This window comes from Muntiacus reevesi, chromosome 18 (genome assembly GCF_963930625.1).
Source record: "Muntiacus reevesi chromosome 18, mMunRee1.1, whole genome shotgun sequence".
Lineage (NCBI taxonomy): Eukaryota > Metazoa > Chordata > Mammalia > Artiodactyla > Cervidae > Muntiacus > Muntiacus reevesi.
Genome location: NC_089266.1, coordinates 54,361,326 through 54,388,538, shown reverse-complemented (window position 1 = coordinate 54,388,538; position 27,213 = coordinate 54,361,326). Strand labels below are relative to the sequence as shown.

The following is a 27,213-nucleotide window of genomic DNA, read 5'->3' as shown; positions in this document are numbered from 1 at the left end:
AAATTTTTAAAACCAGTTTGAAGCCTGGTATGCATTTTATACTTCAGTGTTCGACTACATGCTTCATTCAAAAAACATTTACTGAGTTTCCACTATACGTCAAGTACTATACTAGGACTGGACACATAGACATTAATAGGACACAATCTGCCCACTAGGAGCCTAGAACCCAGTGGGGGATATTGTCTAAACCAACAGTCCCAGTACAATGAAAATTCTTCTGTAAAATGTTGGTTGCTGAATTTCAGAGAAAAAACACCTAATCCTTTCTTACAGAGTTATATATAAGATTTAAGATAAACTTCAAAGTATAAGTAAACATCCAGAAAAAAAAAAAAAAAGGTAGACCAGGAAGGAAAATCATTGTAAGAAGGAACAGAATGCACAAAGGCTTGGAGACCTAGGAAAATTCATCTCACTTAAGTACACTCTGAGTAGCTCATTGTGACAGATGCTTAAGGCATCTGAGCAAGTGTGACGGGAGACAAAACTATAAGCAATAAGGAGTCATTAAATTTTTTTAAGCAGAATAATAATATGGCATTACTGGGTTTTAACAACTCTGTGGACTGCAGGACCACAAGAAAGGGCTGAGCCTAAAGGCAATGAGGCAGTTAAGAGACTGGCCCAGGTGGGCACTGATAAGAACTCGGACGGAGACTGCCACAGCAGGGAAACAGAAGAGAAGGCAGGGGCAAGAGGAATTTAGAAGTTAAAATCAATAGGACTTTGTGATTGATTTAATGTGGTTGAAGAGAAAGATAGAGGAGCCAGGGAGTCTGAATAGGGTGCTGAAATGGATAACGCTGCCATCTACCAAAACAGGAAATAAGAGGGGAGGGACAGGTTTGGGGGAGGGGAAAGATGATGAGTTAGTTCAGTCTGACAAATGATGACTTTTGTCTGAGGTGCCTGTGGGATATCCAGGCATTGAGCCTAATGGAATCCAGGCCACAAGCTTATAAGAAATGGCACAGTCCCAACCCTCATTCCTAATGCCCATTTTTCATGATTTAGGATACCATTCCTGAATTCCAACTGTCAACTCGTTCACTACCAGGAATCTTTAGAGAGGCATCTTATGCCCAGGTTCTTTCTGATGCCTTGGCAGAGAACCATAGAACTAAACTGACCCTAAGAGGGTAATCTTATTGGTTCCTTAGCTTCCAGAGTAGGCTACATAGCCCAGACTGATTAGGACTCTACTGAGTTCAAGAGATCTTTAGAAGAATATTCTAACCTCAATCCTGATCTAATATTCAAACTACTAAATGCCCCATTCTTCCCAGGGGGACAGGGTAGGGATGTGAACAAAAATTCATTTTGCGTCTGATATGTGACACATGCTGTCCAGGCACTGTATTATTATGTTGTTTTATCCTAAGTAGACATTATTACCCTTGTCTTAGATATAAAAAAAACCCTGAGGCTCCCTGGGTTAGATGCCTATTATGAAGGTAGTGAGTGGCAGAGGAATAACTCAAACCCAGCTCTGTCTTACACCTAAGCCTGCATACTTTCTGCCCTGCAGTACCCGTAATCTGACTTGCAGTGTCGGTGCTGACGGCATTTTAGTCTGTCACTATCTTATAAAGAAAAAAGACAGAGAAAACACCGCAGAAAATTAGTCTTCGTTTGTAAATTACTAACAAATCATGCGGTCTGGGATCATGCATTTTTGTATCCTTATACCATTTTGCCTGCAAAATGCATGTGATTCACATTAGAAAAAAAATTAGAAGCTTCCAGTCTACCCTCCCCTTCTCAGCGATGGCTACCAAATGTATCATTGCTAAACCACAAAAGACTATGTTAAAGTCACATTTGTTAAAGGAACATTAAAGGCTCCGGATGAAAACCGCTAGAGTGGGAAAGGGAAGCACTGTCCTTGCCGTTGGAAGGTCCTCGGAGCGCACTGTGGCGGGTGGTGCAGGCCGTGTGGGCACTGTGAGACCACCCACTGATCCAAGGCTCTGACCACAGAGAGACACAGCAAGAGGGAGCTGTGGACACCCTGGCGTTCTAGAATTCAGATGGGACTGATAGCATTTCCTCTAAAGAAATTCTTCAGTGCCTCTCACTATCTTCCAGTCATATTTTAGAAAGAAGGGGGAAAAAAGCTGATTTTTTTTTTTTTTTTTTTTGCAACTTGGTTTGGAAAGGCAGACTGTGAGACACTTCACTCTCTTCACTCTTCAGCCAAGAGAGGACATCTGTCAAGTGCAAACAGGATATAATTCCTCCTTGAAAGGCATAAAGACACATTCAAGGAGCTACAAGGGTCAAGAGTAAGCTGAAAAGTAACAGTGACTCTTTCCTGTAGAGCAGCCAGTAAATATCAGACTTGAAATATACCTTTTGAAAGAGGGAAATCAAATGCACCTTGAGGAAAGAGAATAGAGGGAAAAAGGAGACTTTGGAATAAAAGTCTGCTCTCTTCGGATCAGGGCATACATTTTATTGTTCATTCAGGCAATAAACCTTAACTGAGAAGTTGGTTTCCCTGGAGGCTCAAATCATAGAATCTGCCGGCAGTGCAGGAGACCCAGATTTGATCCCTGGGTCAGAAAGATCCCCTGGAGAAGGGAATGGCAACCCATTCCAGTATTCTTGCCTGGAAAATCCCATGGACAAAGGAGCCTGGCAGGCTACAGCCCATGGGGTCACAAAGAGTCAGATGCAACTGAACAACGAACACTTGACTTGAGAAGTTAGAGTGTTCCAGGTTCTGAGGAAATAAAAATTAACAGGAGATATGGTTTTTGCCCTATGAAATCAGTCAAATAAACACATTATTACAATAAAGCAGGATAAATGTCCTGGTATATTTAAAAACAGGTGGTCAAGGGCCACAAAAGACAGAAACTAATTCTTCCTGGAGTGAAAGAGGTACCAGTTAAAATTTCACTGAGGAGAAGATCTTGAAGCTGAACATTCAAGTATCAGAAGAAGCTGACATGAAGGTACTGGTCGAGAAGGGTACTGGAGGAAAGGAAACGGCATGTTCACAAACATGGAAGTACAAAAGGACCTGCACTAGGCTCAGCTTGACCAAAGCATAGGGTCAATGCAGGCAGAGGGTGGAAGGCGAGATAGAAGATATGACTGAAGATATATTAAAATCCTAGATCTCAAGCAGCTTGCTTTACTGTGACGTTCGGATTGTATCCTGAGTCAAGAAGGTGCTCTATAGAGGTGTACAATCAAGGGAAAGCATGAAAGGTGCATCGTTTTGGAAGAGCCCAGTAATTTGCATTTACTGAGATCAGCTCTTCTGTGTGGCAGACAAGGAAGTGTTAGAGAAGAGGAAGTAGAAGGAGGGATCTAATAGAAGAGAGAAAAAAAAAACCCAGAACCAAAACTACCTGAAATCAGAAACCACTCCATGAAACAGTGCCCAGCTGGGTTAAGGACGGGCCATTCTTCTCTACCGCTTCAATACCAGGAAATCCAAACAGAGCAGGTCACCCTTACCCTCACCTGAGCTTCATCCTGAGGGAAAATCAAGCAAGGAAGCAGGCAGTGGTAAGATGGGAACTGTAGGGTACACAAAATCTCTCGATGTGCAGAGAAGTAGGGCTTCCTCAGTGAGGTGTGGAGATGACCAGATGCCCCGTTTTGAGGTAGTGTGGTTTTAGCTTCCCAAAATGGCCTGGTCTAGGTCTCCGGAATCAATAGCAAAGAGGCCTGAGGGCAGTAATTAGATGTTCTTCCTAGAATTCCTCACCAAAGAAGCCAGAATAAAAATGCTTCCACAGATCTGTTGAGTTATTACAGTCCTATTTCCGAAGCATGAAGCACACCGATACAGGTCAGAGGTACACAGAGTAAGTGAGTAAGTGAGGTTCCTGGGAAGTGAATCTCCAAACTCAGCAATTGGCCAGGAAGAGTCTGGCGCTACACAAGTTTGAATCAGAATGCTTGCTCTTCTTTCTGGACTCTGAAGTTATGGCATGTGAGCAGAACCAATCAGAGAAGTATGAAAAATCTGATCACCTCAGGCTGTCTGCGTCAGGCTGAGACCCACACCCCTCTCTCCCTTCTCTATGGCAGAGATGAAGGTTAGACTGTCTCCATTGGCTTGTAGCCCATTATCATTTAAGAGAAGAAGGGGAAGACCAAAATGGTCTGCAGAGCACTAACTCCATCATCTTTCCAGAGGAGTTGAGGAGTGGAGAGGCAGGAGGAGAATCAAAACTCATCATACTAGGTCCTTAGGAAGTTTTCCAGCCAGACAAAACAGAAAACACACCCTGAGAAAAACATGTCTTTTATCTTCTGGGACTTCTAGCCTTGGAAAGGAACATGTAAAATACACACTAGAAATCAGACATGGCAATCAAAACTGGGTTTCAAATTGATACTTGCCTTTTTTTTTTTTCTTCTTTAAATTGGTAAGCAAACTTATTTTCCCAGTAGTAGCCCAACTTTAGGGGCTGAACATAAACTGCAGCTTTAGCCAACTCCACTTCCCCATACCCTACCAGGACTTGGTAAACCTTAAAAGGGAATACTGTCTGACTAAAGCCAGACAACTGGCCCCTTAAGAGCACATTTATAATTTATTTATGGCCTAATATTTTCCAATGATAGGATTAATAAATCATGTTTTCATTCAACTTGTTTTCTCTGAGGTATGAATTTCTCTATTTTGATACCAGATCTTAACATGTTTTATTTTGCTTGTCCATTTTCCAGTTCATTTTTGCAGCTACAGGGAGAAATTTATTAGTCTGTATTGCCGCCTTTCTGCTGTTGTGGAGCTGGATTCTCTGAATACCCAACAGTCCCTGAGGGAAGCAATCTCAGACAGCGAAGTTGCAGCTGCCAAACAAAGACACCAGCAAGTTTTAGATTTCATTCAGGTAACAGTTTGTTTTATCTAAGGTGAAAGGAAGAAGGAAGGGACAGGGTGGTGAGGATGAGAACCACGCATGAGGAAGAACAGCAGTCTGGGCCAAAGATCACTACGTGCAAACAGTGTCGATTTGGTTAAAATGCGGAACTCAGGGAAATGCAAGTTTTTAAACAAAGGTTTAAGAAAAAGCCACAGATAAATCAGTGTTAATAAGAGCTCTATCGGCCCCTGTGGTGGGTAGCTGTAGTCTCCCACACTGAAGAGAAAAACAACTGCCAGAAGAAGCAGAGATCAGAATATTAGTAACCAGTAGCCCGGTGATAATTCCAACAGAAAGAAAAACTGTATTAATTAATTCAATATCACAGAGAAAAACCAAATTCAAGACATAAGATTTCTCGTTCTTTGGACTTCTTTCTGGCAGAACTGACATTTTAATGCATAGCTATAAAGGCTTAAAAATGTGCTCCCTGTCCATGGTCTTTTCTGGAAAAGCCCTGTGGTGAAGTCTCAGGGTCTCGAGATAGTGGGACTGAGAAATCATCAAGAGAATTTGGATCTGGTCTGAAACTGCCCCTAAACCCCTTGGACAAATCTTATGATCTTTGTGCCTGTGCGTGCGTGCATGCATACTAAGTCACCTCAGCGGTGTCCAACTCTATGTGACCCTATGGACTATAGCCCACCAAGCCCCTCTGTCCATGGGATTCTCCAGGCAAGAATACTGGAGTGGGTTGCCATGGGATCTTCTTCTCCAGGGGATATTCCTGACTCAGGGATTGAACTTGTGTCTATTACATCTCCTGCATTGGCAGGCAAGTTCTTTTCAACCAGCACCACCTGGGAAGCCTTTTTATGCCTGCAGTATAACCCAATTCACAAAATGAATGCACAGTCCCCTCTTAACCTCAGGGGATACATCTCAAGACTGGATGACTGAAACTGCAGATAGTACCTAACCCTGGATATACTATTTTTCCCTATATGTACATACCTATGCTAAGTTTAATTTATAAATCAGGCACAGGAAGAGATTAGCAACAATAACAAAATAGAACAATTATAACAATATATTGTAACAAAAATTATGTGAATGTTCTATCTCTCAAAATAGCTTATTGTACAAATTTAATGTCTTTTTCCATCTTAACTAAGCACTTATTATGTACTGTGGCCATGACTTGCAATTTGAGGTGCAAAAGCAAAACTACTAGGAATTTCTTTTTCCTTTTTCACAATTTCATGGAATGAAGATTCATTCTTATCATAGATCTCAGCAATTTCATCATACAGGTTTTTTCCCCTTACCTTATTAAGTATAGGACTTTCAACTGTTCAATTAAAGAAAGCACTTTGTAGCTTCTCTTTGTCATAACCAAATTGCCAGCATCACTACTCTTGCACTTTGGGGCCATTATTAATTAAAATAAAGGTTACTTGAACACAAGAATTATGATATCACAACAATCTGATGACCAAGATGGCTACTAAATGACTAAAGGGTAAGGTACGCTGGACAGAGGGATGACTCACGTCCTGGGCAGGCTGGGCAGGATGACAGGAGATTTGATCCCACTATTCAGAACAGTGGCAATTTAAAACTTATGAACTGTTTACTTCTGGAACTTTCCATTTAATATTTTCAGACCTCAGTTGACCAATGGTTACTGAAACTGCAGAAAGCAAACCATGAATAAGAGGGGACTTCTATAATAGCAATAGCCCCATTATGAGTATCACCGTGACATATATTCAGTTCAATCTGATAAATATACTATTTTTGGACACAAGTGTCAGGCACTGTAAGGAAGATACAAAGTTGAATTACACATGGTCCTTGAGCTTCGTTTAAGATCCATTAGGGTAGACAAGAAACGTGTATAAATACTATCTGTAAAAATGATTTAGGTGCCAAATTTGTCACCGAGTCACTCAGTCATGTCCTACCCTTTGTGACCCCATGAACTGTATAGCCCACGAGCTCCCCAGTCCATGGGATTCTCTAGGCAAGAATACTGAAGTGGGTTGCCATTTCCTTCTCCAAGGTACCATGAGAGAAATGTAAAAAATAAAGTAAAAATGTTTTGTGTCAACGCAAAGAAGTAAAAATTTACTTACATTTGTTGGCATTAAAAAAATGCCTTTAGAGGATGTAACTGATATCTGAGCTGGGCCTAGTGGAATAGGTTAGTCTATAGGGAGGAGAAACAGAATGAGGAACTGCCAAAGAAAAAGTATAAACAGATAAGGGAGAAAGAGCAGAAAAATCGTACCTGGGGAATGATGTATAATCAAGCTTAGTTTGGGCATAAACTGAGTAAAGGACAATAGTGAAAACTTAGGTAAGAATGAAAGTAGCAATGAAATCAGATCACATGGGGCTTTATTAAAGACCATAGTAAGAAACTTGTACTTGATGCTGTAGGCCATAGTTACCCAGCCAAAGTGTTGGAGAAAGTCAGTAATAGGATCTCACAGATATTTAGGACAGATTCAAGCAGCGGAGGGTATTCCTCCCATTCACATTGGTATGGCCACAGCGGTTGTTCACAGTAAGCACTCATTCTCATTGGCTACTAAATAATTTGCTTGTCATTCTTAGACTTAAGGAGGAAACTAAAGGCAGGAAAACCAGATACAAAGCTATTACACAACCCTCCAAGCAAGTAATGAGAACCTAAGATGAGAAAATGTAGTGAACTTTGGGCAAATAAAGTTCTCTAAATTTCAATCTCCTCATCTGTAAAATAGTCCTAATAATAGGACTAGCTTTCAGTGTCACTGAGAGAATTCAATATGATAATACATATAACAATTTCACTGAAATGCCTGCACATAATAAGTATGCAATAAATTATACATTCATTCATTAATAAGAAGGGAAAATACTTCAAAACATGATATGCAAGATTGGGGATTTATTAAGTACTCATGAAGAAGATATTGTAATATGCTTGCAAAGTGTGAGCCAGACAAATCCTATCCTACTTCTCTCATCCTAAATGAGATATTTTAGGTGACCTCTTAGACTAAAAAAATAAACCTTTCAAGAACTTATTTGCTTTCTTGACCTGAAAGCATAGTATTTAAAAATTAAAAACATTTACATCATTTATTTCTAGTAAAAACGAAATACAAATGGGGAAGGGGGTGGGAAAAAGAAGAAAGCAGGAGGAGAATATGAAAGATTGGCATATCTTTTGAACCCAATGTAAGGAACAGTAAGAAGAAGAATGACCAGAATTCAGTTAGCATACATTTTTAGTCCGGAATCTTCCACTGATAAGCCTTGGACTACTGGACAATTCATTTGATCCAAGGGCCTCAATTGTAAGAACTGGACTGGATGACTTCTTAAGCACCTAGTTGGCTGTAACATTTCATGACTTCTTTAACAGCCATAAATAGTTTTATAGAAGCACTTCTCTAACTTTACCTTAGGTTCTATTTCCACTTTATTCCAACTAAGGCTCCCCTGAATCCATTATGGTCAACCAAGAATGCTGACTTTCTTTAGCCTGTGACATACTCCAAGAGTCCCCGGCTCCATTCGTACCTCCAGAAGACAGTCCTCACCCCTTTCTTTCTCACCTAGCCTACGGTTCCACTCCCTTCTTCTCCTTCCTTTTCAGCACACCATTAAGTGGGATGGATGAAGGCAAGCAAGGCCAGAAATTCTTTAAAGTTCTAGCCTGCTCTGTTTCCTAAAGCAGGTAACTTGAGAGCCCTCTCTACGTACTCTCCAGCTAGCCAGCCAGGTAAACGGAGACTTGAATAAAAGCCAATTCCCAAAGAGTTCAAGAAAGCACTCCTTGGCCAGGCTAAATCCAGACCATCTCCTTGCACCCATAGCCTTCAGTGGACTGCCTTGCTCCATCCAACAGGGATAATTTCACTGACTAGAGTTAATGCAGGATCATCTCTCTCCTTAACGAGACTGAGCTTCTCGGTCTCTCCTGCTCAGAATGAAAACCAGCTGCAGCCATTCACCCACTGGCATTCACCGCCCAATCCACCACACACCATGATCGGCAAGGCAAGTGCCATCTGCGGGGGCATTTGTGTGACTGCAGAGCTAAGACAGTGTTGAAGGCACTACACAAACCAAACATTGTAAAGAGTGAGGGAGTCTGTGTAAATACAGTTGGGAAAAGAAGCCAAGGAGTGCAGCCAGAGAGGAAGGGCTGGGCCGGGGGAGGTGTAGAAAATTGCAGATAAGGTACACTTACACTGCCTTTACAGACAACGCATGCGGCAGAAATGTCAGAGTGCGCAGACTTGGCACTGGGCATATTTGGAGCTGCTAAAGCCGAAAGGGCAATTAGGCTATAATTTATATACTGGAATGCTTCAAATGCTCCTAAGCTGTAATAGAAACACAGCTCATTAAATATAGCCAATCTATCATCCCCTCAAGCACCTTGTAACTAGGCTGTGAGAAAACCAATCACCTTTACATTTTAATAAAAATATTATCTTGCCTGAGTACAGAGAAAGGAGTGTAATTTATGGGATGAAAACCAAGATTTTTAAAGGGCAAAGTGAGAAATGGATGCAAAACTTTTAAGCAACAGACCTAGTGAGTTCACAGTCTTTCTTTTTTAAAACATGTCAGCAAGTCTTTAGAAGCTGCATTTGGACCTTAAAATCAAGGGGATTATGTTGTCAGTTATTTTTAGGTCAACAGTATAAGGTAAAATGAGTGAAAATTGTGCTTCTTTTAGAGCTACTTAACTAAGTCTGTCAAACTTGGTCCACAGGTTTCCCTCTACCTATGTTTCTGATTTCTCTTCAGCCAACACCTCTTCACTTCATCACTGAGAAAAATTAAGAAATAAACATTGTCTCTACATACAAGTTTTAAAATTTGTATGCTAAATCTCACTATCCATCCTCAGTAGTAAGGCTGAAACAAGCTATCCAAAGAGAACAAGTGGAGAACAAGTTATTAATAATTGTATTCATTTCTTAAGGCTGCTGCAAGAAATTGCCACAAACTGAGTGGTTTCAACACCAGGAATTTATTCTCTCACAGTTCTAAAGGCCAGAAATCTAAAGTCAAGGTGTTGGCAGAGCCGCACTCCCTCTGGAGAGGGGGAGAATCTATCGTTGGCTTCCTCCAGCTCCTGATGGTCATTGGCATCCCTTGACTTGGGGCTGCCTCAATTCACTCTTTGCTTCTGTGGCCACATGGCCTCCGTCTCTTCTGCCGGCGACATGTCCGTCTGCCTCATTCTCAGAAGAATGTCTTCTTGCAGACATTCATCACTGGAATCAAGGCCCACCTAGATAATCTAGGATAAAATCCTCCCATCAAAATCCTTACCAATCACATCTTTTGCCATAAAAGGTAACATTCACTCTTTTATCATATAAAGTAATACAGGTTCCAGGGATTAAGATGTGGACGTGTATTTTGGGAGGTCACATTCCGTCCACTACAATAACTGTGATTGTCATTGTAACAACTGAAAATTTTATAAGAATGTACAGCTTACAAGGTGCACTCACGGTACATCATCTTAATCCTCGTAATAATTCTGTTCAAGGGCAGAGATCTAAAGTGTTAGATAACCATTCACTCATACCTTCCCTGGCTGAACAATCATTTACTGAGTACCTAGTCTTCGCACAGCCAAGAGTAACAGGTACAAAAGCACAGTGCCTGCCTTGTCAGGACCTCTAAAAGCTGTTCATAGTCATGCAGTGCCTCACTTTGAGATGAGAATATGCTGCATGAGGTGGGATCAACAAAAGCTAGCTGAGAAAGCAACAATCTCATTAAGAAAATGTGTCCAAGCGTTAAATGGAACTTCCTCTTTATTTACCCCTTGAACTTCAGATTTTTCCCTATATACTGTTCAGTGGGCCTGCCACTGTTGAACCTTCAGCCCAACTCACTGGCTGACAAAGCCTGCAGCTCAATTTCATGCTTTCATTAACAACACTAAAAACTCTACCCAGTTCTGTCACTCCAGGATAGAAGAGTACCAGAAAGCAAGGGGGGCTGGCAACCAACTATGCAGCGCCATTCACTAGTTCACTCAGATTTGCCTGTCACTCAGAACTCTCACAGTTTCAGAAGCTACTCTGTGTTTCCTGGGAGCATCTGGCTTGTGGATATTCTTTAAAGAGTATTCTTTAAGCACAGATTAAGACTCTAAAAATTGAAATTTGAAAATAAAACAGAACATTAGGTAGTCCCTTCTACAATCAGAGACACCCAAACCGTGTAGTATTCATACAATAAACACCTTCCAGCTGGAAACTGAGTGACACCAACTTTCTCAGCGGTCTTCAAAACTAAATCATAAAGTGTCAGAGCTGGAAGGGACTTTCGACGTCATCCAACCTAGCCTCGTCTTTTCACAGCAAGGTAAATGGGTCAGAAGCTAATGGCCTGCTCAAGGCACCCAGTGAAATTAGATGCAAAGCTGTTTATTCCAGTAATGCTTTACTAGTTCACACAGGACTAAAACTACATTTCTTTCTCCACCTGTTCTGAAATTCAGACTTTATCATATGCCTTCCCCATAAATCCTAATGAGGAATATTTCATTACATGCTGAGAATTAATAACACTTTACATGTGTGAGAAATGTACCCTGCAGTTTTACAAAGCACCTTCAAATTTATCACTTCACCAATCATCACAGCAGTCCTGTGGCGTATAAAAGAAATATTTTGTCCACATTTCACAAATAAGGCAACTAAAGCTCAAAGGGGTCAAGTGATTTGCCAAAGGTTGTTATAGAACCAGTAAGTTGCAGATCCCAGCTGGAATCCAAGTCTTTCACTATTTGCATTAACTGAAATACCCTCTTGGGTAAAAAACATGCAAGACACAAAAGGTTATAAAAACGAGGTATTTTCTGGTTTAGTAAATCTATGTTGAAAATATTTTACCCATGCTCAAAACCAAATACTATAGAAAATGTATCATGTTGGACCTTCAGGGAAACTTAGTATCTTTTGAAACCTGTTCACTAATTCAATGCATGCATGTATGCTAATTTGCATCAGTCATGTCCGACTCTTTGCGACTCCACGGGCTGTAGCCTGCCAGGCTTCCCTGTCCATGGAGCTTCTCCAGGCAAGATTATTGGAGTGGGTTGCCATGCCCTACTCCAAGGGATCTTCCTGACTCAAGGATTGATTCTGCATCTCTTACTGTCTCCCGCACTGGCAGGCAGGTTCTTTACCACTAGCATCACCTGGGAAGCTAATTCAATGTCTTTTCCCATTTTATTCCAAAGCAAATAGATGAAGTTTGGCGTGAAATGAGGTGGATCATGGATGCTCTACATTATGCAAGATACAAGCAACCAGTTTCTGGCTTATCCATAACTAAGCTGATAGATCCTTTCAATGAGCAGAACCTAAAGAAGATCAATTCTACATCATCACATATAGACTGTCTTCCATCACCATCACCATCCCCAGAGATGCAGAGAAGAAAGGCAGTGAGTGGTAAGCAATAAGATCCAAAATTCTGTGTTTCAGTCACCAGATTCTTGGTCCTAATCCCCACTGATGAGGTTTGTGCTGAGTCATTAGACTCAGCAAGCAGTAGAAAACAATGCTCTCCAGGAAGAGTCTAGAAGCATAGGAGAAACAGGAGCAGAACAGGGGAGGGTAGGAAGCTTGGGCAATGACCTGAGATCACATCCAGTTAGGAGTGGAGAAGATTCACTGCAGTTCTACTTCAAGCTTCCAATGTACAAAAGGAATCTGACCAAAACCAGGGAGTAAAGAAAACAGGCCCAGTCTCCAGGAAATAGGGACTGACAAGAATGAGGCAGGAAGTGGGTCCTAGCCTGGCTAAGAGTTCCAGGCAAACTTCCCACCAACAATGCACCCATGCCCTGGGGTGGATATGGGAAAGCAAGAAACCTTGAGTAAACTAGAATCCTGAGCCTGAGGCCAAATAAATAGGTTGGTCTCATCATGGATACAACAATCGGGAGACAACTTACAGACAAGCCAGAGGAGATGCCTAGCAAGCCACCTGCACTCTTGGGAATTAAATTCGACTTTACATGGCAAATACTAACTGAAAAAAACATAACACAAACTTCTGCAAAACCCTTTTATACTTATAAACAGAGAGAAAACATACTAGTCAAAGGCAGTATAATGAATGCTCTTGACTAGAACATGTTGAAACAAATGCCGTTTTTCTAATCAATTTAAAAAATGTTATTCAAGGCACCTTTATTTCAAATCTTATAAGACCTAATTTTATATTTTCTACAATGATAATAATTGATATTTTTAATAAACAGTTCTAAAATGTGAACTTGTCCCATAGGGGGCAGCATGGTGTAGCAGAAAGAGCCTGGCCTTAGAAATCAAAGACCTGGATTCAAATTCCAGCTTTGTTTTGCTAGCTGTATGCGCTTGAACAGATTACTACCTCTGAGTCTGTTTCTTTGTATGTAAAATGAGAATAATACTATATACACCTTGAAAAGTTATTTGTGAATAAGAATCTATGTCAGAGCTTCACAGAACATAAGAGACAATAAAGTGTAATATAGTATTTAATGTTATTTTTATTTCAGAAAACTTTAGCGGGGATATGAACCTTTTCTATAAGTAAGTTTATGTACATTCTGAAAACTTCGGTGTCTAAAAATCAAAACTTGGCAAGTGTAAGAACTTGAGGGAAAGCTTATTTATATTACCAAAGGATTCTATCATTTAACAAATGATTCAACAAAATAATTAGGCAGGTTTTTATAGATTCCCAGTAAGCTCAGGATACAAATAAAACACTATCACTACCAGAAGCTAATTAATGGGGGAAACAAGATACATTAACAAACAATTTCATACTAATTGCATATGTGCTACTGATATAATAAGATATGCACAGGGTGTTATAGAATCTAATGGAGGTGTTAACCAGGAACTCATAAGATCAAAGAGAGCTTCCTGGAGGAGGTGACAAAGTCAAGTACTAAAGGATAAGCAGAATTTGAACTAAAAGAGAGGAAAGCATTATACGCAGAGGAGGCAGAATGTGCAGGTGTGTTGTAGTTCAGGGAACTGTAAGCAGTCTGGTTGAACTCAAGATCTAAGGATATTATCCTTTTTTTCTTTTTTTCATTTAAAAAGCATTTATTGGTCACCCACTATGTTCCAGGTGCTCTTCAAGGTAGCAAGGACATAGTGATAAACAAAGCCAAGTCTGTGCTCCCATAGAGCTGACATTCTAGGATGACAATGAAAATAGAAACAAGATCATTTCAGATAGTGAAAATTCCAATACAAAATACCAATGAAGGTGGCTAGAAAGAGTGCTGAATTCATTAGGATAATTAGCAGAGACCTGTCTGTGAATGTTACATTTGAACCAGCCCAAAAAAAAAAAAAAAAAAGGATCCAGTTATGCAAAGATCTAGAGTCAGAACATCCCAAGCAACAAAACAGCAAAAGGCCCTGAGGTGAGCAAGGGGTGAAAAGATGGCCCAAGTCATTGGAATAGATTGAACAGAGGGGCTGGTGATGAGACAAGGAATACAGAGAAAGGCAAGGACCAGATCAGGCAGGGCATGGAAGGAAGCTGGAATTTTATTCTACTTGTGATGGAAAGCCATTGAATGCTTTTAAGCAAGGATTGATAAAATCTGAATTATTCTTTAGAATCAGATCTGTCTGTTGCTTGAAGAGATCAGTGTTGGAAACAGGGAGATCAATCAGGAAGCTATTAACAAAGAAGATAGCAAGTTTTCTGGCATCAGGACATTATGATGTCATTTACCAAAAACAGATGGACAAGAGGAGAAAAAGCTTGAGAAAATGGGTATGGTGAATTTAGGTTAGTTTTAGAGCATTCCACGCAGAAAGCAACATTCAAAAGCAAGCAGGATGCATGGGGTGTGAAGTTAAGAAAAGATAAATGAACTAATAATATAGAGTTAATAATTGTTGACATATGAATGCTTGATATTCCCTATGAAAATGCTCGGTATTCCCCATCAATATGCTTGATATTCCCTAAGAAAATGCTTGATATTTCCCCTTGAATATGCTTGATATTCCCGAGAGAGTAGGCAGAGTACGAGAGGAGAAGGAAAGATGCCTGTGGAACAGAACAGCAGAACTTCTTAAACTGAGCAGTAAAGACGAGAGGAAGAAGATAAAATAAAGAGAGCAGTGTCACAAAATTTAAAACATGTCAAATAAAGGTTAAAAAAAAAAGGTTAAATAAAACTGAACAGCTTCTATTGTTTTGTTTTGTCTTTTCAACAAGAAAGTCATCAGTAACCTTGATGACAGCAGTTTGAGAAGGAAAGGAGACAGAAAGCGAATAGAAATCGATCAGGGAGTAACCCGGAGGTTAAAAAATGGGATCAGAAAGGATACACTCTTCAGAATCTTGTAGCTGGGGAGGTGTAAGCTTGAAAGGGCACGTTTACAAGGCGGGACAGATATACCCTCAGCTGTTCCTCAATTCACATAACTCTACAAACAACTCTTCAATTCTACTCCCCCCTTCACAGCCGGTGTCTGTCCTCTCTGCTCACAGAACTTGCTCAGTGTTTAATCTTCTCTTAGCCACAGGCTCCTAAGTAGGTCCCCCTGGCTGTATGCGGGTGGCCTCTCCCGTGCCACGTAAGTGCCAAATTCTCACGTTGCCCAGATGACGGGTTACACACACTCCCTGCTGGGAAGATCTGGCCAATTACACTTGGATTTTATTATTAACTTAAAATGTGAGCGATCATCATTCTGCTTCTTAAAATATAACTCTCTCTTGGGTCCATTTATTTCTCTGAAGCCAAGATTCCATGGGCTGTGAAACACAAAGACGTGGAGGGCAGCAAATGAAAAATGGAACCCAGTGACAGGGAAGCTGTTGGGAATGGGGAGAAACAGTTAGCATCCCCACACAAAAGCAGAAGCATTTCAGAGCAAAGAAATCTGCACCTGCATACTCTGTCCTCTCCACTAGTGTGACTATTTTTAATTGCTTGGAAACCATTTATGAAAAGGGAAAAATCCAATTTAGAGGTACATCCCCTCTGGGTTGCTCATAGGTCAAAGTTTACAACACAGTTCCATTCAGCGTGAGCAGGGGTCACCTAATTTCTGAGAAGCCTGCTGGAAATGCAAAGCCTGTCACAAGCCTAGACTCTGGTACCAGCCCAAGATTCCATTTGAAGGCTGTTGAGTACCTCGGATTTGTTTGTGTGTATATATGTGTATGTGGTTGGACGGGCAGGGTGGGAGGGCAGTGGAACTCTTTTACTTCCCATTTCTGTGTGGTTTTCAAACACAAAGTAGAACTCCTGTGAGTCAATTAAAATTAAGCATCTCCCAAAGACTCAAGGGGGAAAGTTGGCTCCTAGAAAAGGCAGCACAAGGCAGGGGGTGGAATGACTGGTCCATGGCTAGGTATTTTCTCTCCCACTCCTTTTCTGTGGGCATAGTGGTCACAGACAGCAGCAATTTTTTTTTTTCCAATACTGTTATTTCTCCTAGTGATGCATGGGCGAGGCAACAAAGGGGAGGGGAGGCGCTGCTTCCTTCAGATGCATGTGAAGGTTATCCTGGTCTTCCAAAAGTAAATCTTCCTAGTAAGATTTTCCCAGATGAAGTCAAGATTAAGAACACTGTGGCATAAACTAAACAGTTCAAAAAAAAAATTTAACAGGAATCTGAAGATGGGAAATTAGAAGGTGAACAAACCCCTGAGCTTCTACCCAAGGCTTAATGATTTATTAAAATTCTTTGTTTCTAAATTATCTAAATTCTACTCAAATACAGTGGAAATAAATTCAATGAAGCACACACACAGAAAGTACCAGTTTGAACAGTGATATATTAAAAATGTGAAGATAGATTCTTAGGGCAAATACTACTTCTTTTTCCTTTCTTTCTGTCCCGCCATGCCCCTTGCCTTTAAGAGAAAAGCAATAGCTTTAAATCAGTTATTCCTTCCTGCAATGTCATCTCCCCATAACACCCTCAAAATCCACATCAACTCTACTCTGCTGTTGTTGGCCTGATCTGTAGAGACCAGGAGTTGCAAGACCCATTACAATGGCAAGCAAGCCCAGCTTCCTCAGCCAGCACTAACACTATGGGCAGAACCTCCATCAGACAGCTCGTGGGTCAAACAGAGGGGAAACGCAAGGTCCCACCAGTGCCGGCCTGCCCCGTGGGCCCTCTGAGGGAAACTGAGGAGCACAACCAGCTTTATTAAAACAACAACCGGGCAAGGCGCCTGCAATGCTTAATGGAGCATACAGCCTGGATCTGGGGATGGAAGCTGCACTTTGCATTCTTTTCCAGGAAGGGAGGGAGTGGCAGTGGCCTAAAATCCCTGGAAACTCTCCTCAGTGCCCTGGCTGGCATCCTGGAGACTTTCCCAGCTTGTTCTGGGAGGGGTATCCCACTCTAAGCAATAGGTTCCACTAAGTCCTATAATAAATAAGACAACCACCATGGAAGTCAAATATTTAGATTCCCACTAGAGCAGGGTTTCCAAAGTGCAGGTCCATGAACTTACAATATAATATTTACCACTTCATACTTAAGCCCTTTTTCATCTCTTTCCTGGGTTACTACAGTTATAACTTGCTCTTTCTCTTGATTTATCTCCTATCTCCCTTACTCTTGGGAGTTACAGTAAAAATTTACATTATTTAGAAATTCACTGCTAAATATAGGATGAGAAATACAGTACTAGACTAATACGAGACACCATTCAAGACATTATTGTTCTTTATTATTAATACGATTCTCACAGCAAAATCTTGAAGGTTTTTTGATTACTGGTTTGTATTTTAATGAGTCACCTCTTAATGTTTTCTAGCTATTCTCTATTTAAAAGTGGAAAAGATTTCAATATTAACACCTTCTGTTTGTAAGGCACTTAAACTATTTTTAACAAACTAATTTAATCCTTATATCACCTATGGAAGATAGGTAACATGATTACCTATATGCTACAGATAAAGGGGCTAAGTTGGAAGGGGCTAAGTGATTTATTCAACATCATATACACTGTAAGGAGCAGGCAGAACTTCAGCCTAATTTTCAGATAATTGTTCTTTCTGCTACAACTGTGGTGACTCAAGTTAAGTGTCACCAAATATGAAGCAAAATGAAAAAAATAAAATGAAGTTAAATGATGTAGGTGACTGTTTTCAGACATTTCTGTGGCAGATTAAATTAGATCTTTTCAGACTGCTTTCAGTATTGTTTTTACGAGGCAATCAAATCTCACACTTTAAGCTTTCAGATTTCAATATCTGTTTCAGTTTCAAGTCAATGCAGCATTCTTTACTGAGACTCTTGTATGTATCAGATATAGCACAAGAGGCTTAAAATAATACAATGATGATGAATTCACACTCTACTCCTCACGGTCTATTCATATGTCCATGTTCAGATCTGGGAAATATAGACAATTTATATGTCCCTCTGCTTGACTCCTTCCTTAGTCCTTTCCCTCACTGACTGGCTTCTTCAATACTTACGAAGCAGAGATGAATAAGACATGGTGCATGTCCTCTGGAGTTTACACTTAATGAGAGAGATAAAAATATAAGTGAATAATTTATAATAAATCTTGATAAATGCAGTAACAGAGATATAAATAAAATGCTTTATGGGCCAAGAGAACTGAGCAACTAACTCAACCTGGGGAAATCTGCACCAGCTCTTCCTGAGAGACCAAGTCTTAAAATATGATGCTCAATCGAAATATCAGAATGTCAGCCCTTAAAGCATACCTTCATATATACTCACTAGTCCCCCACAACCAACAAAGTCTCACTATCTGTATGCTGTGGGGTCAAAGTGCAAACTGTTCTTGTAGAGCATGTGACCTGACAACAGGCTGCAAAGAGTTTAGCGACACAACCCCCTTAGCACTTGCTTCTAGACATTTTTACTATCAGACGTGTAGCAGGTTAAATGGTGGCCACCCAAAAGGCAACTCTGTGTCCTAACTGTTAGAACCTGTAAACGTGACCTTATTTGGAAAAAGAGCCTTCACAGATGTAATTCAGAACCTTGAGATGAGATCATCCTCGATTATCCAGGTGGGCCCTAAATCCAGTTACAAGTGTCCTTAAAAGACACAGAAGAGTCCGTGTGAAGGCAGAAGCAGAGACTGGAGTGATGCAGCCCAAGGCATGCAGAGCCACCAGCAGCAGTAAGAGGCAAGAAGCAGATTTTCCCCTGGAGCCCCCAGAGGGACAGCCGCCCAGCTGACTACCATGGCTTCAGACACTGGGCTTCCAAAGCCATGAGAGAACACATTTCTGTTGTTTTAAGCCACACAGGGTGTGGCCATTTGTTACAGCAGCCACGGGAAGCTAACACAGACCTAACATGCTTCCCTTACTAAAAGCGTAACAGAACTGTGTGGGTATCACACCAAGTGGGTCTCATGAACTCGGTCCCAGCCCGCAGGAAGCTTCCACAGAAAGTCATGGGGATTCTGAGGTAGGCAGCAGTAGAGCAGGTCTTCGGTGTGACACAAATCTGGTGTAGGTTCCTATTCTGCCACTTACCGGCTTACATGAGCTGGAAAATTTAATAAGCCTAGGCTTCAGTATCCACATCTGCGAATGGGAACTGGTTTAAGAATTAAATAAGATAAAGCTAGAACACCGAGCATGATGACTGGCTCACAGTGACCACTAAGTAAACATCAAGTACTACTATTACTATTGTGGATACAAATGAATAGTGTATATGGATAGCTGAACAGACGGCAGTGATCAAACAGGGGAGGAAGTTTGACTAAAGTCAACTATCAGTTAATTGCATGAATCTTATTTCAAGTCCAGTGTCAAATCCTCAATGAGCCTCTCTTCCTCAAAGCCCTATGGCACCTATCACTACCACCATCAAAAACAGCTGAGAGTTCTGAGACCCTGTTTCCTGTTCCCACAGGTTCACCCATGGCCGATTCATGTTGATGTCTGGCAAAAACCACTACAACATTGTAAAGTAATTAGCCTCCAATTAAAATAATTAATTTAATAAATTAAAAAGGGAAAAGGGCTATCTAAAAATTGTTTTAAGAAAGGCAAAGTCATTCAGTCCAAGCCTTTATCCAGTTCTCTTAACTTGAAAAGCTATGTCTGCCTTCTTCCCTAACCAGGAGTCCTTACATCTTCTCACTAAAGATCAATGATGGCATCAGTGCTCCCAAGTGATCCTCCTTGCTATTTCCATCAACTTATTGCTCACATGTTCAGTCGTTCCCTTTCCAACAGTTTCTTCTCTACCCACAAACACCTTCCCTCAACTCTGCTACCCCACCATGTTCCCATTCCAGCCCTCCAGAATGGTTTGGCCAACCGCTTAAATTCAATCTGCCCCAAATTAAATTTACCATGTCTTCCACTGCCCGACCCTCTTGCAGTTAAACTCCTCTGGTTTGATGCTATTCCTACCTTCCAGGCACCAAGGCTAGAAACATATTTGTCATTTCAGGGCCTTCACACTTGCTTCTCCAAGTTGCCTAGAACACTATTCCCTAAAATTTCTATAAAGCTGGTTCCTTCTGATCATTGAAGTCTCATCTAGACTCCAGAGATTCCTCCCCTGGTTACCTTATTTAAAGAATCTCTCTCCCAAGTCACTCTCTAGCTGAAACCCAGTTTCATTTTATTCATAGAACTTTACACTCTCTGAAATTAATCTTAGGTATATCCTGACTTACTTATTGTCTAATCCAACCTCTATGAACTGCTTGAAAGCAGAGACCATTGCATCTATCATAAAATAGGTGTTCGGTAAACATCTTCAAATGAATGACTTTCCTGGAGTTCTATTTTCTTCCACATAATCACCACTCTTGCTCAACCCCACAACCTAAAAAAGGTAAATATTTAAAGGAAAAAACAACAGCATCCCAGCTGGCCTCCCTGTTATTTCCTCTTGATCCAATTCATCTTACATCCTGCCTGCCTGCAACATAATTATTACAAATTTCAGCTCTCATCTTGCTAATTATTTATTTAAATTTTTCTGATAATTACCCACTGGCTACAAAATTAGGTACAAACTCCTTACCTAGGCATTCACTGTTCTCTGGCTCTATCCTGTCTTTAAAAAAAAATAACCTCTTTTAACCATTTATTTAAAATAATTGTAAGAGCATCAGGTTGCAAAGAAATGTACAGGAATTTCCGTGTTCTCCTTCCCCAGGCTCTCCCCAATGCTCACATCTTACACAGTTCCTGCACAATATCAAAACCAAGAACCTGGTACAACCTACTGCTCATCTAAATTTCACCAATTATACTCATGCATGTGTGTGTGTGTGTGTGTGTGTGTGTGTGTGTGTGTGTGTAGTGTGCACATGCACATAAGCATGTAGGCTCAATTGCATAGCTCTGTGCAATCTGTCATATGTACAGTCTTGGGTAATCACCACCATAGTCAATTGTACTATCTCCACAACACTTCCTCTGTTACCCACTTTATACCTTACCCACCACACCCCACTCCTGCCCCTACCCTGGCTGCTACCAATCTGTTCTTCATCTCTATAATTACATCATGAATGTTACATAAATAGAATTCTTCATTTGTATTGATGAGTAGCATTTCATTGAATGGATGTATCACAATTTGTTTAATCACACATCCATTGAAAGATATTTGGGTAGTTTCCAGTTTGGGGTTAATACCAATAACATTGTTAAGAAGTGAAGTGACGTGAAGTGAAGTTGCTCAGTCATGTCCGACTCTTTGTGACCCCATGGACTGTAGCCTACCGGGTTCCTCCATCCATGGGATTTTCCAGGCAAGTGTACTGGAGTGGGTTGCCGTTTCCTTCTCCAGAAGACCTTCCCAACCCAGGGATTGAACCCGGGTCTCCCGCATTGTAGGCAGATGCTTTACCGTCTGAGCTGAACATTCATATACAGGTTCCTGCATGAAAATAAACCTTAATTTTTCTAGGCTAAATTCCTAGAGTGAAAATACTGGCATCTTACTTTTGTAGCCCTATTTTCCCAAAATTCCACTCTTATTCCCATGTAATAGTCAAACAGGACTACTTATACTGTTTCCTTTCCCTCGCTGTTTTTTAATCCTCTCCTCAACATTTGTACATATTAAAAGCTGCCTCAAATAATTTTTTGAAAGTATATGAGGAAATAAATTAATATACATAAAAACAGAGATGAATGAATGGAGAGAAAAAATAAAGATGATAGTGTTTTATCAATCCTGTCCCAATAAAATATGATCTCTTTCCTATAAACCTGCATCTTATTTGCTAAACTTCTTTTATAAAAGGTATGTTCTTCCACAGTCTCATAGATGCATATGCCCCACTTCCATTAAAACAGTAAAATCCCTGAAACAGATCATTTCTTATTAATTTTACGTTCAGTCAGCCATTAAACGTGGTGTTTCTGTTAGAGCAGGAGCTCAAGCAAAACAAAATCTTCATTGTTGACCAAATGGATGAATTAAGTATCTTTGCCGGAAGGGGGCTCTGGTCCAACCAGGAAACCAGGATGTTATATTTGCATTAAAACGATAACAATACAAGTCTATACAGGCTAAGTGCCAAAGGATAACAGAAACAAAAAATATTTCAGAAGTGCAGACAAGTGGGCCATCCTTTCTGGGACAGTTGAGAGATACTTCCTAAAAAAGGCTTTGTTTGAGGGAATCCTTAAATAGATGAGTGGAACCAAAACAAATAAATAAATAAGGGAGTCCTTTTTGATAATCATTAGTTAAAGAACAACATATGAGTTGATCTCATTCTCTGTAGCTGGATCCATAGTAGGGATGTGCCCAAATTTTTAAACCATTCCCCTAATAAAAAACATTTAGGTTTGCATCAGTTAGGATTAAGTCTGGATCTGTGTTAGAGAAAACCCAAACGAGGGTGTCATTAACACAAGATACTTTATTTCTCTCCTATGTGAAAGAAGCCCAGAGATAAGACAAATCAGGGACAGTACATAGATGCTATGGTCTTCAGACACCATGCCCCATTTTTCAACTCCACCATCCTAGAACGTGGCTTCCTTTTCCAAGGTTGCCTCATGAGCCCAGTCAACACATCTTGTTACAGGCAATTGGAAAAAAAACAAAATGGTCTATCTCCCAGCTAAGCCAGCTCCTCGGATGCAGCCTTCCAAAAGCTTCGTACCATACTTTCGGTTCTATCTCACTCACCAGGATTTAGTTATATGACCATGCCTAACTGCAAAGGAAGCTGAAAAAAAAAAAAAAAGTGGTCTTTTACATAAATGCACTGCTGTCTCAAACAAAATTTAAGATTTTGTAACTATAAAAGGATAATGGATATTAGGCAGCAGCCAGCAGCGAGCGAACAAAACTGAAATCTTGTCCTGCCAATGAGTAAGGAATGTCAACTTCTACAGCTAGAAAAAAGAAAAAAAGGAAAAGAAACACTTCACTCCCTGACCCTGAAATAAACAAACAACCAAAAAATATATATTACATCTGGTTTTAGTCCCTAAAACAGAAGAAACCTTAATCCCATTTCTGTAAATTACTCACTCCATTAACAAAACAATTTTTTCCCCTGAAGCTTGCCATATTCTTCTGATAATCATGTCTGATTGTCCACCATGAACAGACTAACTATAACCTTATAACCCTGTGGGTTTTTACTTCAAATACCTGTTGTATTTTTTAATCAGCAAGCCAGTACTGAATTTGGACTCCCTTGCAGAACTTTGCCAAGTAAAGTATTTTTCTTTTCTTAATGCTTCTGTGTCTCTAAGTCTTCCTTTCACAGTAGTCTCAGCCACAAGGTTATTTCTAGTTTTTCACTAATATAAAACATGTTACAGTAAACAATTTGTAAATGCTTCCATGTACACATAGTGACAATTTCTCAAACATAGATATCTAGAAAAAGGACTTGCTAGGACCAATGATATACACATTTTTAATCTGTTCTATGAAGCTGCTATCCAAAGAGCCAGACCAGCTTATATTCCCACCACCATTATATGAGGGTCCCTGACTTCCAACATATCACCAACACAAGAGATTATCATTCTTCTCAACACAAGAGTTCATCATTCTATTTATTTTCAGCAAATCTGATGGGCAAAAAAAAAAAAAAAATGCCCTGTTTTTACTTCAACTGTATTTCCCAAATTACTACCTAATTAGTAATTATAGTCTACCTAGGTTGAATAGCTTTATTATGCTTATTGGCCATTTGTATTAAATATTCTTTGAAGTGTTGGCTATCTTCTGCCCATCTGGATTGTCTTCTAATTTACAGGAAATTTTTATGTAGCCTGTAAAATTAATCTTTTCTTATACATATTATCACTATTTTCTTTCAATCTACCCCTTACCTTTACTTTGTTTATGTGATCATTTCAAAGTATTAAGCTTTCATATAGTCAAATTATCAGTTACTTCTTTTCTGACTTCTGGGGTTTTATTTTGCTTAGAAAGACCTTCCTACCCAAAATTACAAACATACTGCTTTCTAATACTTGTAGAGTTTGCTTGTTATATTTAAACTACATGGAATTTACTTTTATATATGAGATGAGAGAGGACATTCTCTAATTATTTTACTAAAGGATAACCACTTACGCCAACACTATATACTAAAAAAATCTATTCACTCCCCTAGTCTGAAATGTTATCTTTACCATATGTTCAATCATCACACTGAATTAAGACAGTTCCTGAACTTTATATTTCTGTTTTACAGATCCATCTGTCCATTATACATCTATTCTACTAAGTTTTAATTACCAAAATTCTGTAATATGTTTTGATACCTCATAAATCAGGCTCTTTCCTATTGGACCTTAAAAAAAGCTTAGTTATTTTCACAAATTTTCTTTTCCTGATAAATTTAAAAAATCAATTTACTAAATTCCATTTAAAAATCCCACGGAAGGGATTTCCCTGGTGGTCTAGTGGCTAAGACTCAGCGCAGGCCCTAGTGAGACCCCTGGTCAGGGAACTAGATCTTGCATGCCACAACTAAAGATCTGTCCTGCCACAACTAAAATCCAGTGCACCCAAATAAATAAATAATCCTATGGCGATTTTTGAATGGGACTGGCTCAGATTTGAAAATGAGCAATTTCTTGTTCTTTTTAAAAGAACTTGAATGCTTTCAAAATTAGCTTATATTTACTAAGTACCCAATATGGACTGAATTCTGTGGAAAATTCAAAGGCTTTTAAGACAGTTTTTGTCCTACAGAAATGTACCACCTGGTTGGAAAAAAGACATAAACATTCTGTACTGCATTAAATTACAAATACTGTATTTACAGAACTAAACTTCTGGTTCACTTATGATCAGCATAGCATGCCCTTTGAGGCTGATTTTCACCTCTGATTTTACTTCTGTTTTATTTTCTCTCTTGGCCTTAATTTTTTTCTCTTTTTAAACACTGACAACAAGGTCAACTATTTATATGTATACACGATTTTTTTTTACAGTCACTTTAAGAAGTTCTATTATCACCCCCATTTTGCAGGTAAGAAAACTGAAGCTCAAAAAGGTTAAGTAACTTTCCCAAGATCACAGAGCAATCTGGAGGACAACCAGGGTTTGAATCCAGGTTTCCCTGACTTCTGCCACCATAGGGCCTCCTCTTCTTTCCCCTTTTAAGTTTCTGCTATTTTATCAACTGTAAAAATCACCTTTGAAATTAGGGAACGAATAAATGAATGACATCCAGCTTTATTTCCTGTTTCACCCTCTCTCCATAAGCCCAGGGAAAAGTGAATAGTAAAATTAAGCGTGGGCAAGGGAGGGCATGTTGCTCTCTGCTGCTGCAAGGCTGGTTGGTCCAGTCAGACTCCCTCTCCCTCCTGCTTTTAGCTAAGAACAGAATCTACTACATAACTTATAGAGTCCTACACAGCACGACAATGTGGGACCCCTTGCTCAAAACCTTCTAAAATATCAAGAAATGAACAGAGACCACTAAACAAAGCGTAAGCCCTTCTAGGCACGGGGGTGTGGGCTCAAACATAGGACCGTACTTGAGCCCTGACTAGGAGTTTCTATTTTTTTCTAAGTGCAGTCTCTGGCTTTGCAGATTCACAGCCTTGCTCTGACGAAGAAGGCTGCTCAGAAGTCTTCCTGCCCACCGACAGCGACTACGACTCTAGTGACGCCCTGAGCCCCCGAGACCTGGACCTGGTTTACCTGTCATCGCACGACATTGCCCAGCAGTCCCGAAACGGACTCAGCGGCAGTGCCCCCGACGTCCTGCAGGTGCACGATATGAAGCCTTCTTCGGGGCCAGGCCAAGACACCGACAACTCCTGCGCCGAGCTCCTGAACAACCTGACCCTCACAGGCCTCCCGCCCAAGAACCACGCCAAGATGGCGCCAGGAGCGCGGCCGCCGCTGGGCTTCCTGGGAAAACGGAAGTCGGCCAAGCAGCCGCACTACGGCGGCTTCAGCCGCCATCACCGCTGGTTGCGCATGCACAGCGAAACGCAGTCGCTGTCGCTGTCAGAGGGAGTGTATACACAGCACCTGTCTAGGGCCTGCGGCCTGCCCCAGGAGCCTGAGGAGGCCGAGCGACTAGGACCTGCCCCCGAGGGGCCACGGGGCCTGGCTCTGGCTCATGCTGCCAGCCTCCCGGAGGAGCGGAAGAGCAGCCTCAAGGACTCTAGGCCTGCAGTGCACCACATCTACGTGGAGGCCTACCCTGCAGCCCTGGTGGACACCAAACCCTGGGCTGCCTTGAGCCCTGCCGTTGTAGGCCCCTCAGGCCTGCCCAGTGCCGCTGGCCCGGAGTTGAGCCCAGAGGACCCTACCACGCCCCCTGTGTCAGAGATACTCAGCAGCATGCTTTAGAGAGGTCTACTATTGGCTGTCCACTTTTCACTGCGAGTCCCTGCATTTTCAGCCTACCCGTCTCCACCCATGTTTTCAGCCAATTTGAACTACTTTCAAGGTTAAAAATCCAAAGGTTAGAGGTTCAAGGTCCTCTTTTTTAGAGTTGGAGTGGAGGCAAGAGTGGCCAGTCTCATACCTAGTTCAGCCTGTAAAGGACATAGAAGAGCTTTGGTGTCAACATGCAGTCCTGGAACACAAGAGTTCAAGCATACCATCCTGTTGGTCGCACCTGTGGCAGAGGTTTGTTTTTCAGTTTCTAAGACGTGTCCAGCTTTTTGTGATGCCATGGACAGCTGCAGGCCATGCTCCTCTGACCTCTACCTTCTCCTGGAGTTTGTTCAAAGTCATGTCCATTGAGTTGGTGATCCTATCTAACCATCTCATCCTCTGCTGCCCTCTTTTCCTTTTGCCTTCAGTCTTTCCCAGCGCCAGGGTCTTTTCCAGTGAGTCCACTTTTTGCACCAGGTGACCAAAGTATTAGAGCT

The 27,213-nt window shown here is 40.8% G+C and overlaps 1 protein-coding gene across 1 annotated transcript in view; it reads left to right on the top strand.

The window, feature by feature from the left end:
• Positions 1-26,686, top strand: part of ANKFN1 (ankyrin repeat and fibronectin type III domain containing 1) — a 157,996-nt gene extending 131,310 nt beyond the window's left edge. The window contains exons 15-17 of the mRNA XM_065910764.1: positions 4,699-4,865; positions 12,115-12,328; positions 25,917-26,686. Of these exons, the coding sequence (XP_065766836.1) occupies positions 4,699-4,865; positions 12,115-12,328; positions 25,917-26,686 (1,151 nt within the window). The remainder of the gene's footprint in view (positions 1-4,698; positions 4,866-12,114; positions 12,329-25,916) is intronic.
• The last annotated feature ends 527 nt before the right edge of the window (positions 26,687-27,213 follow it).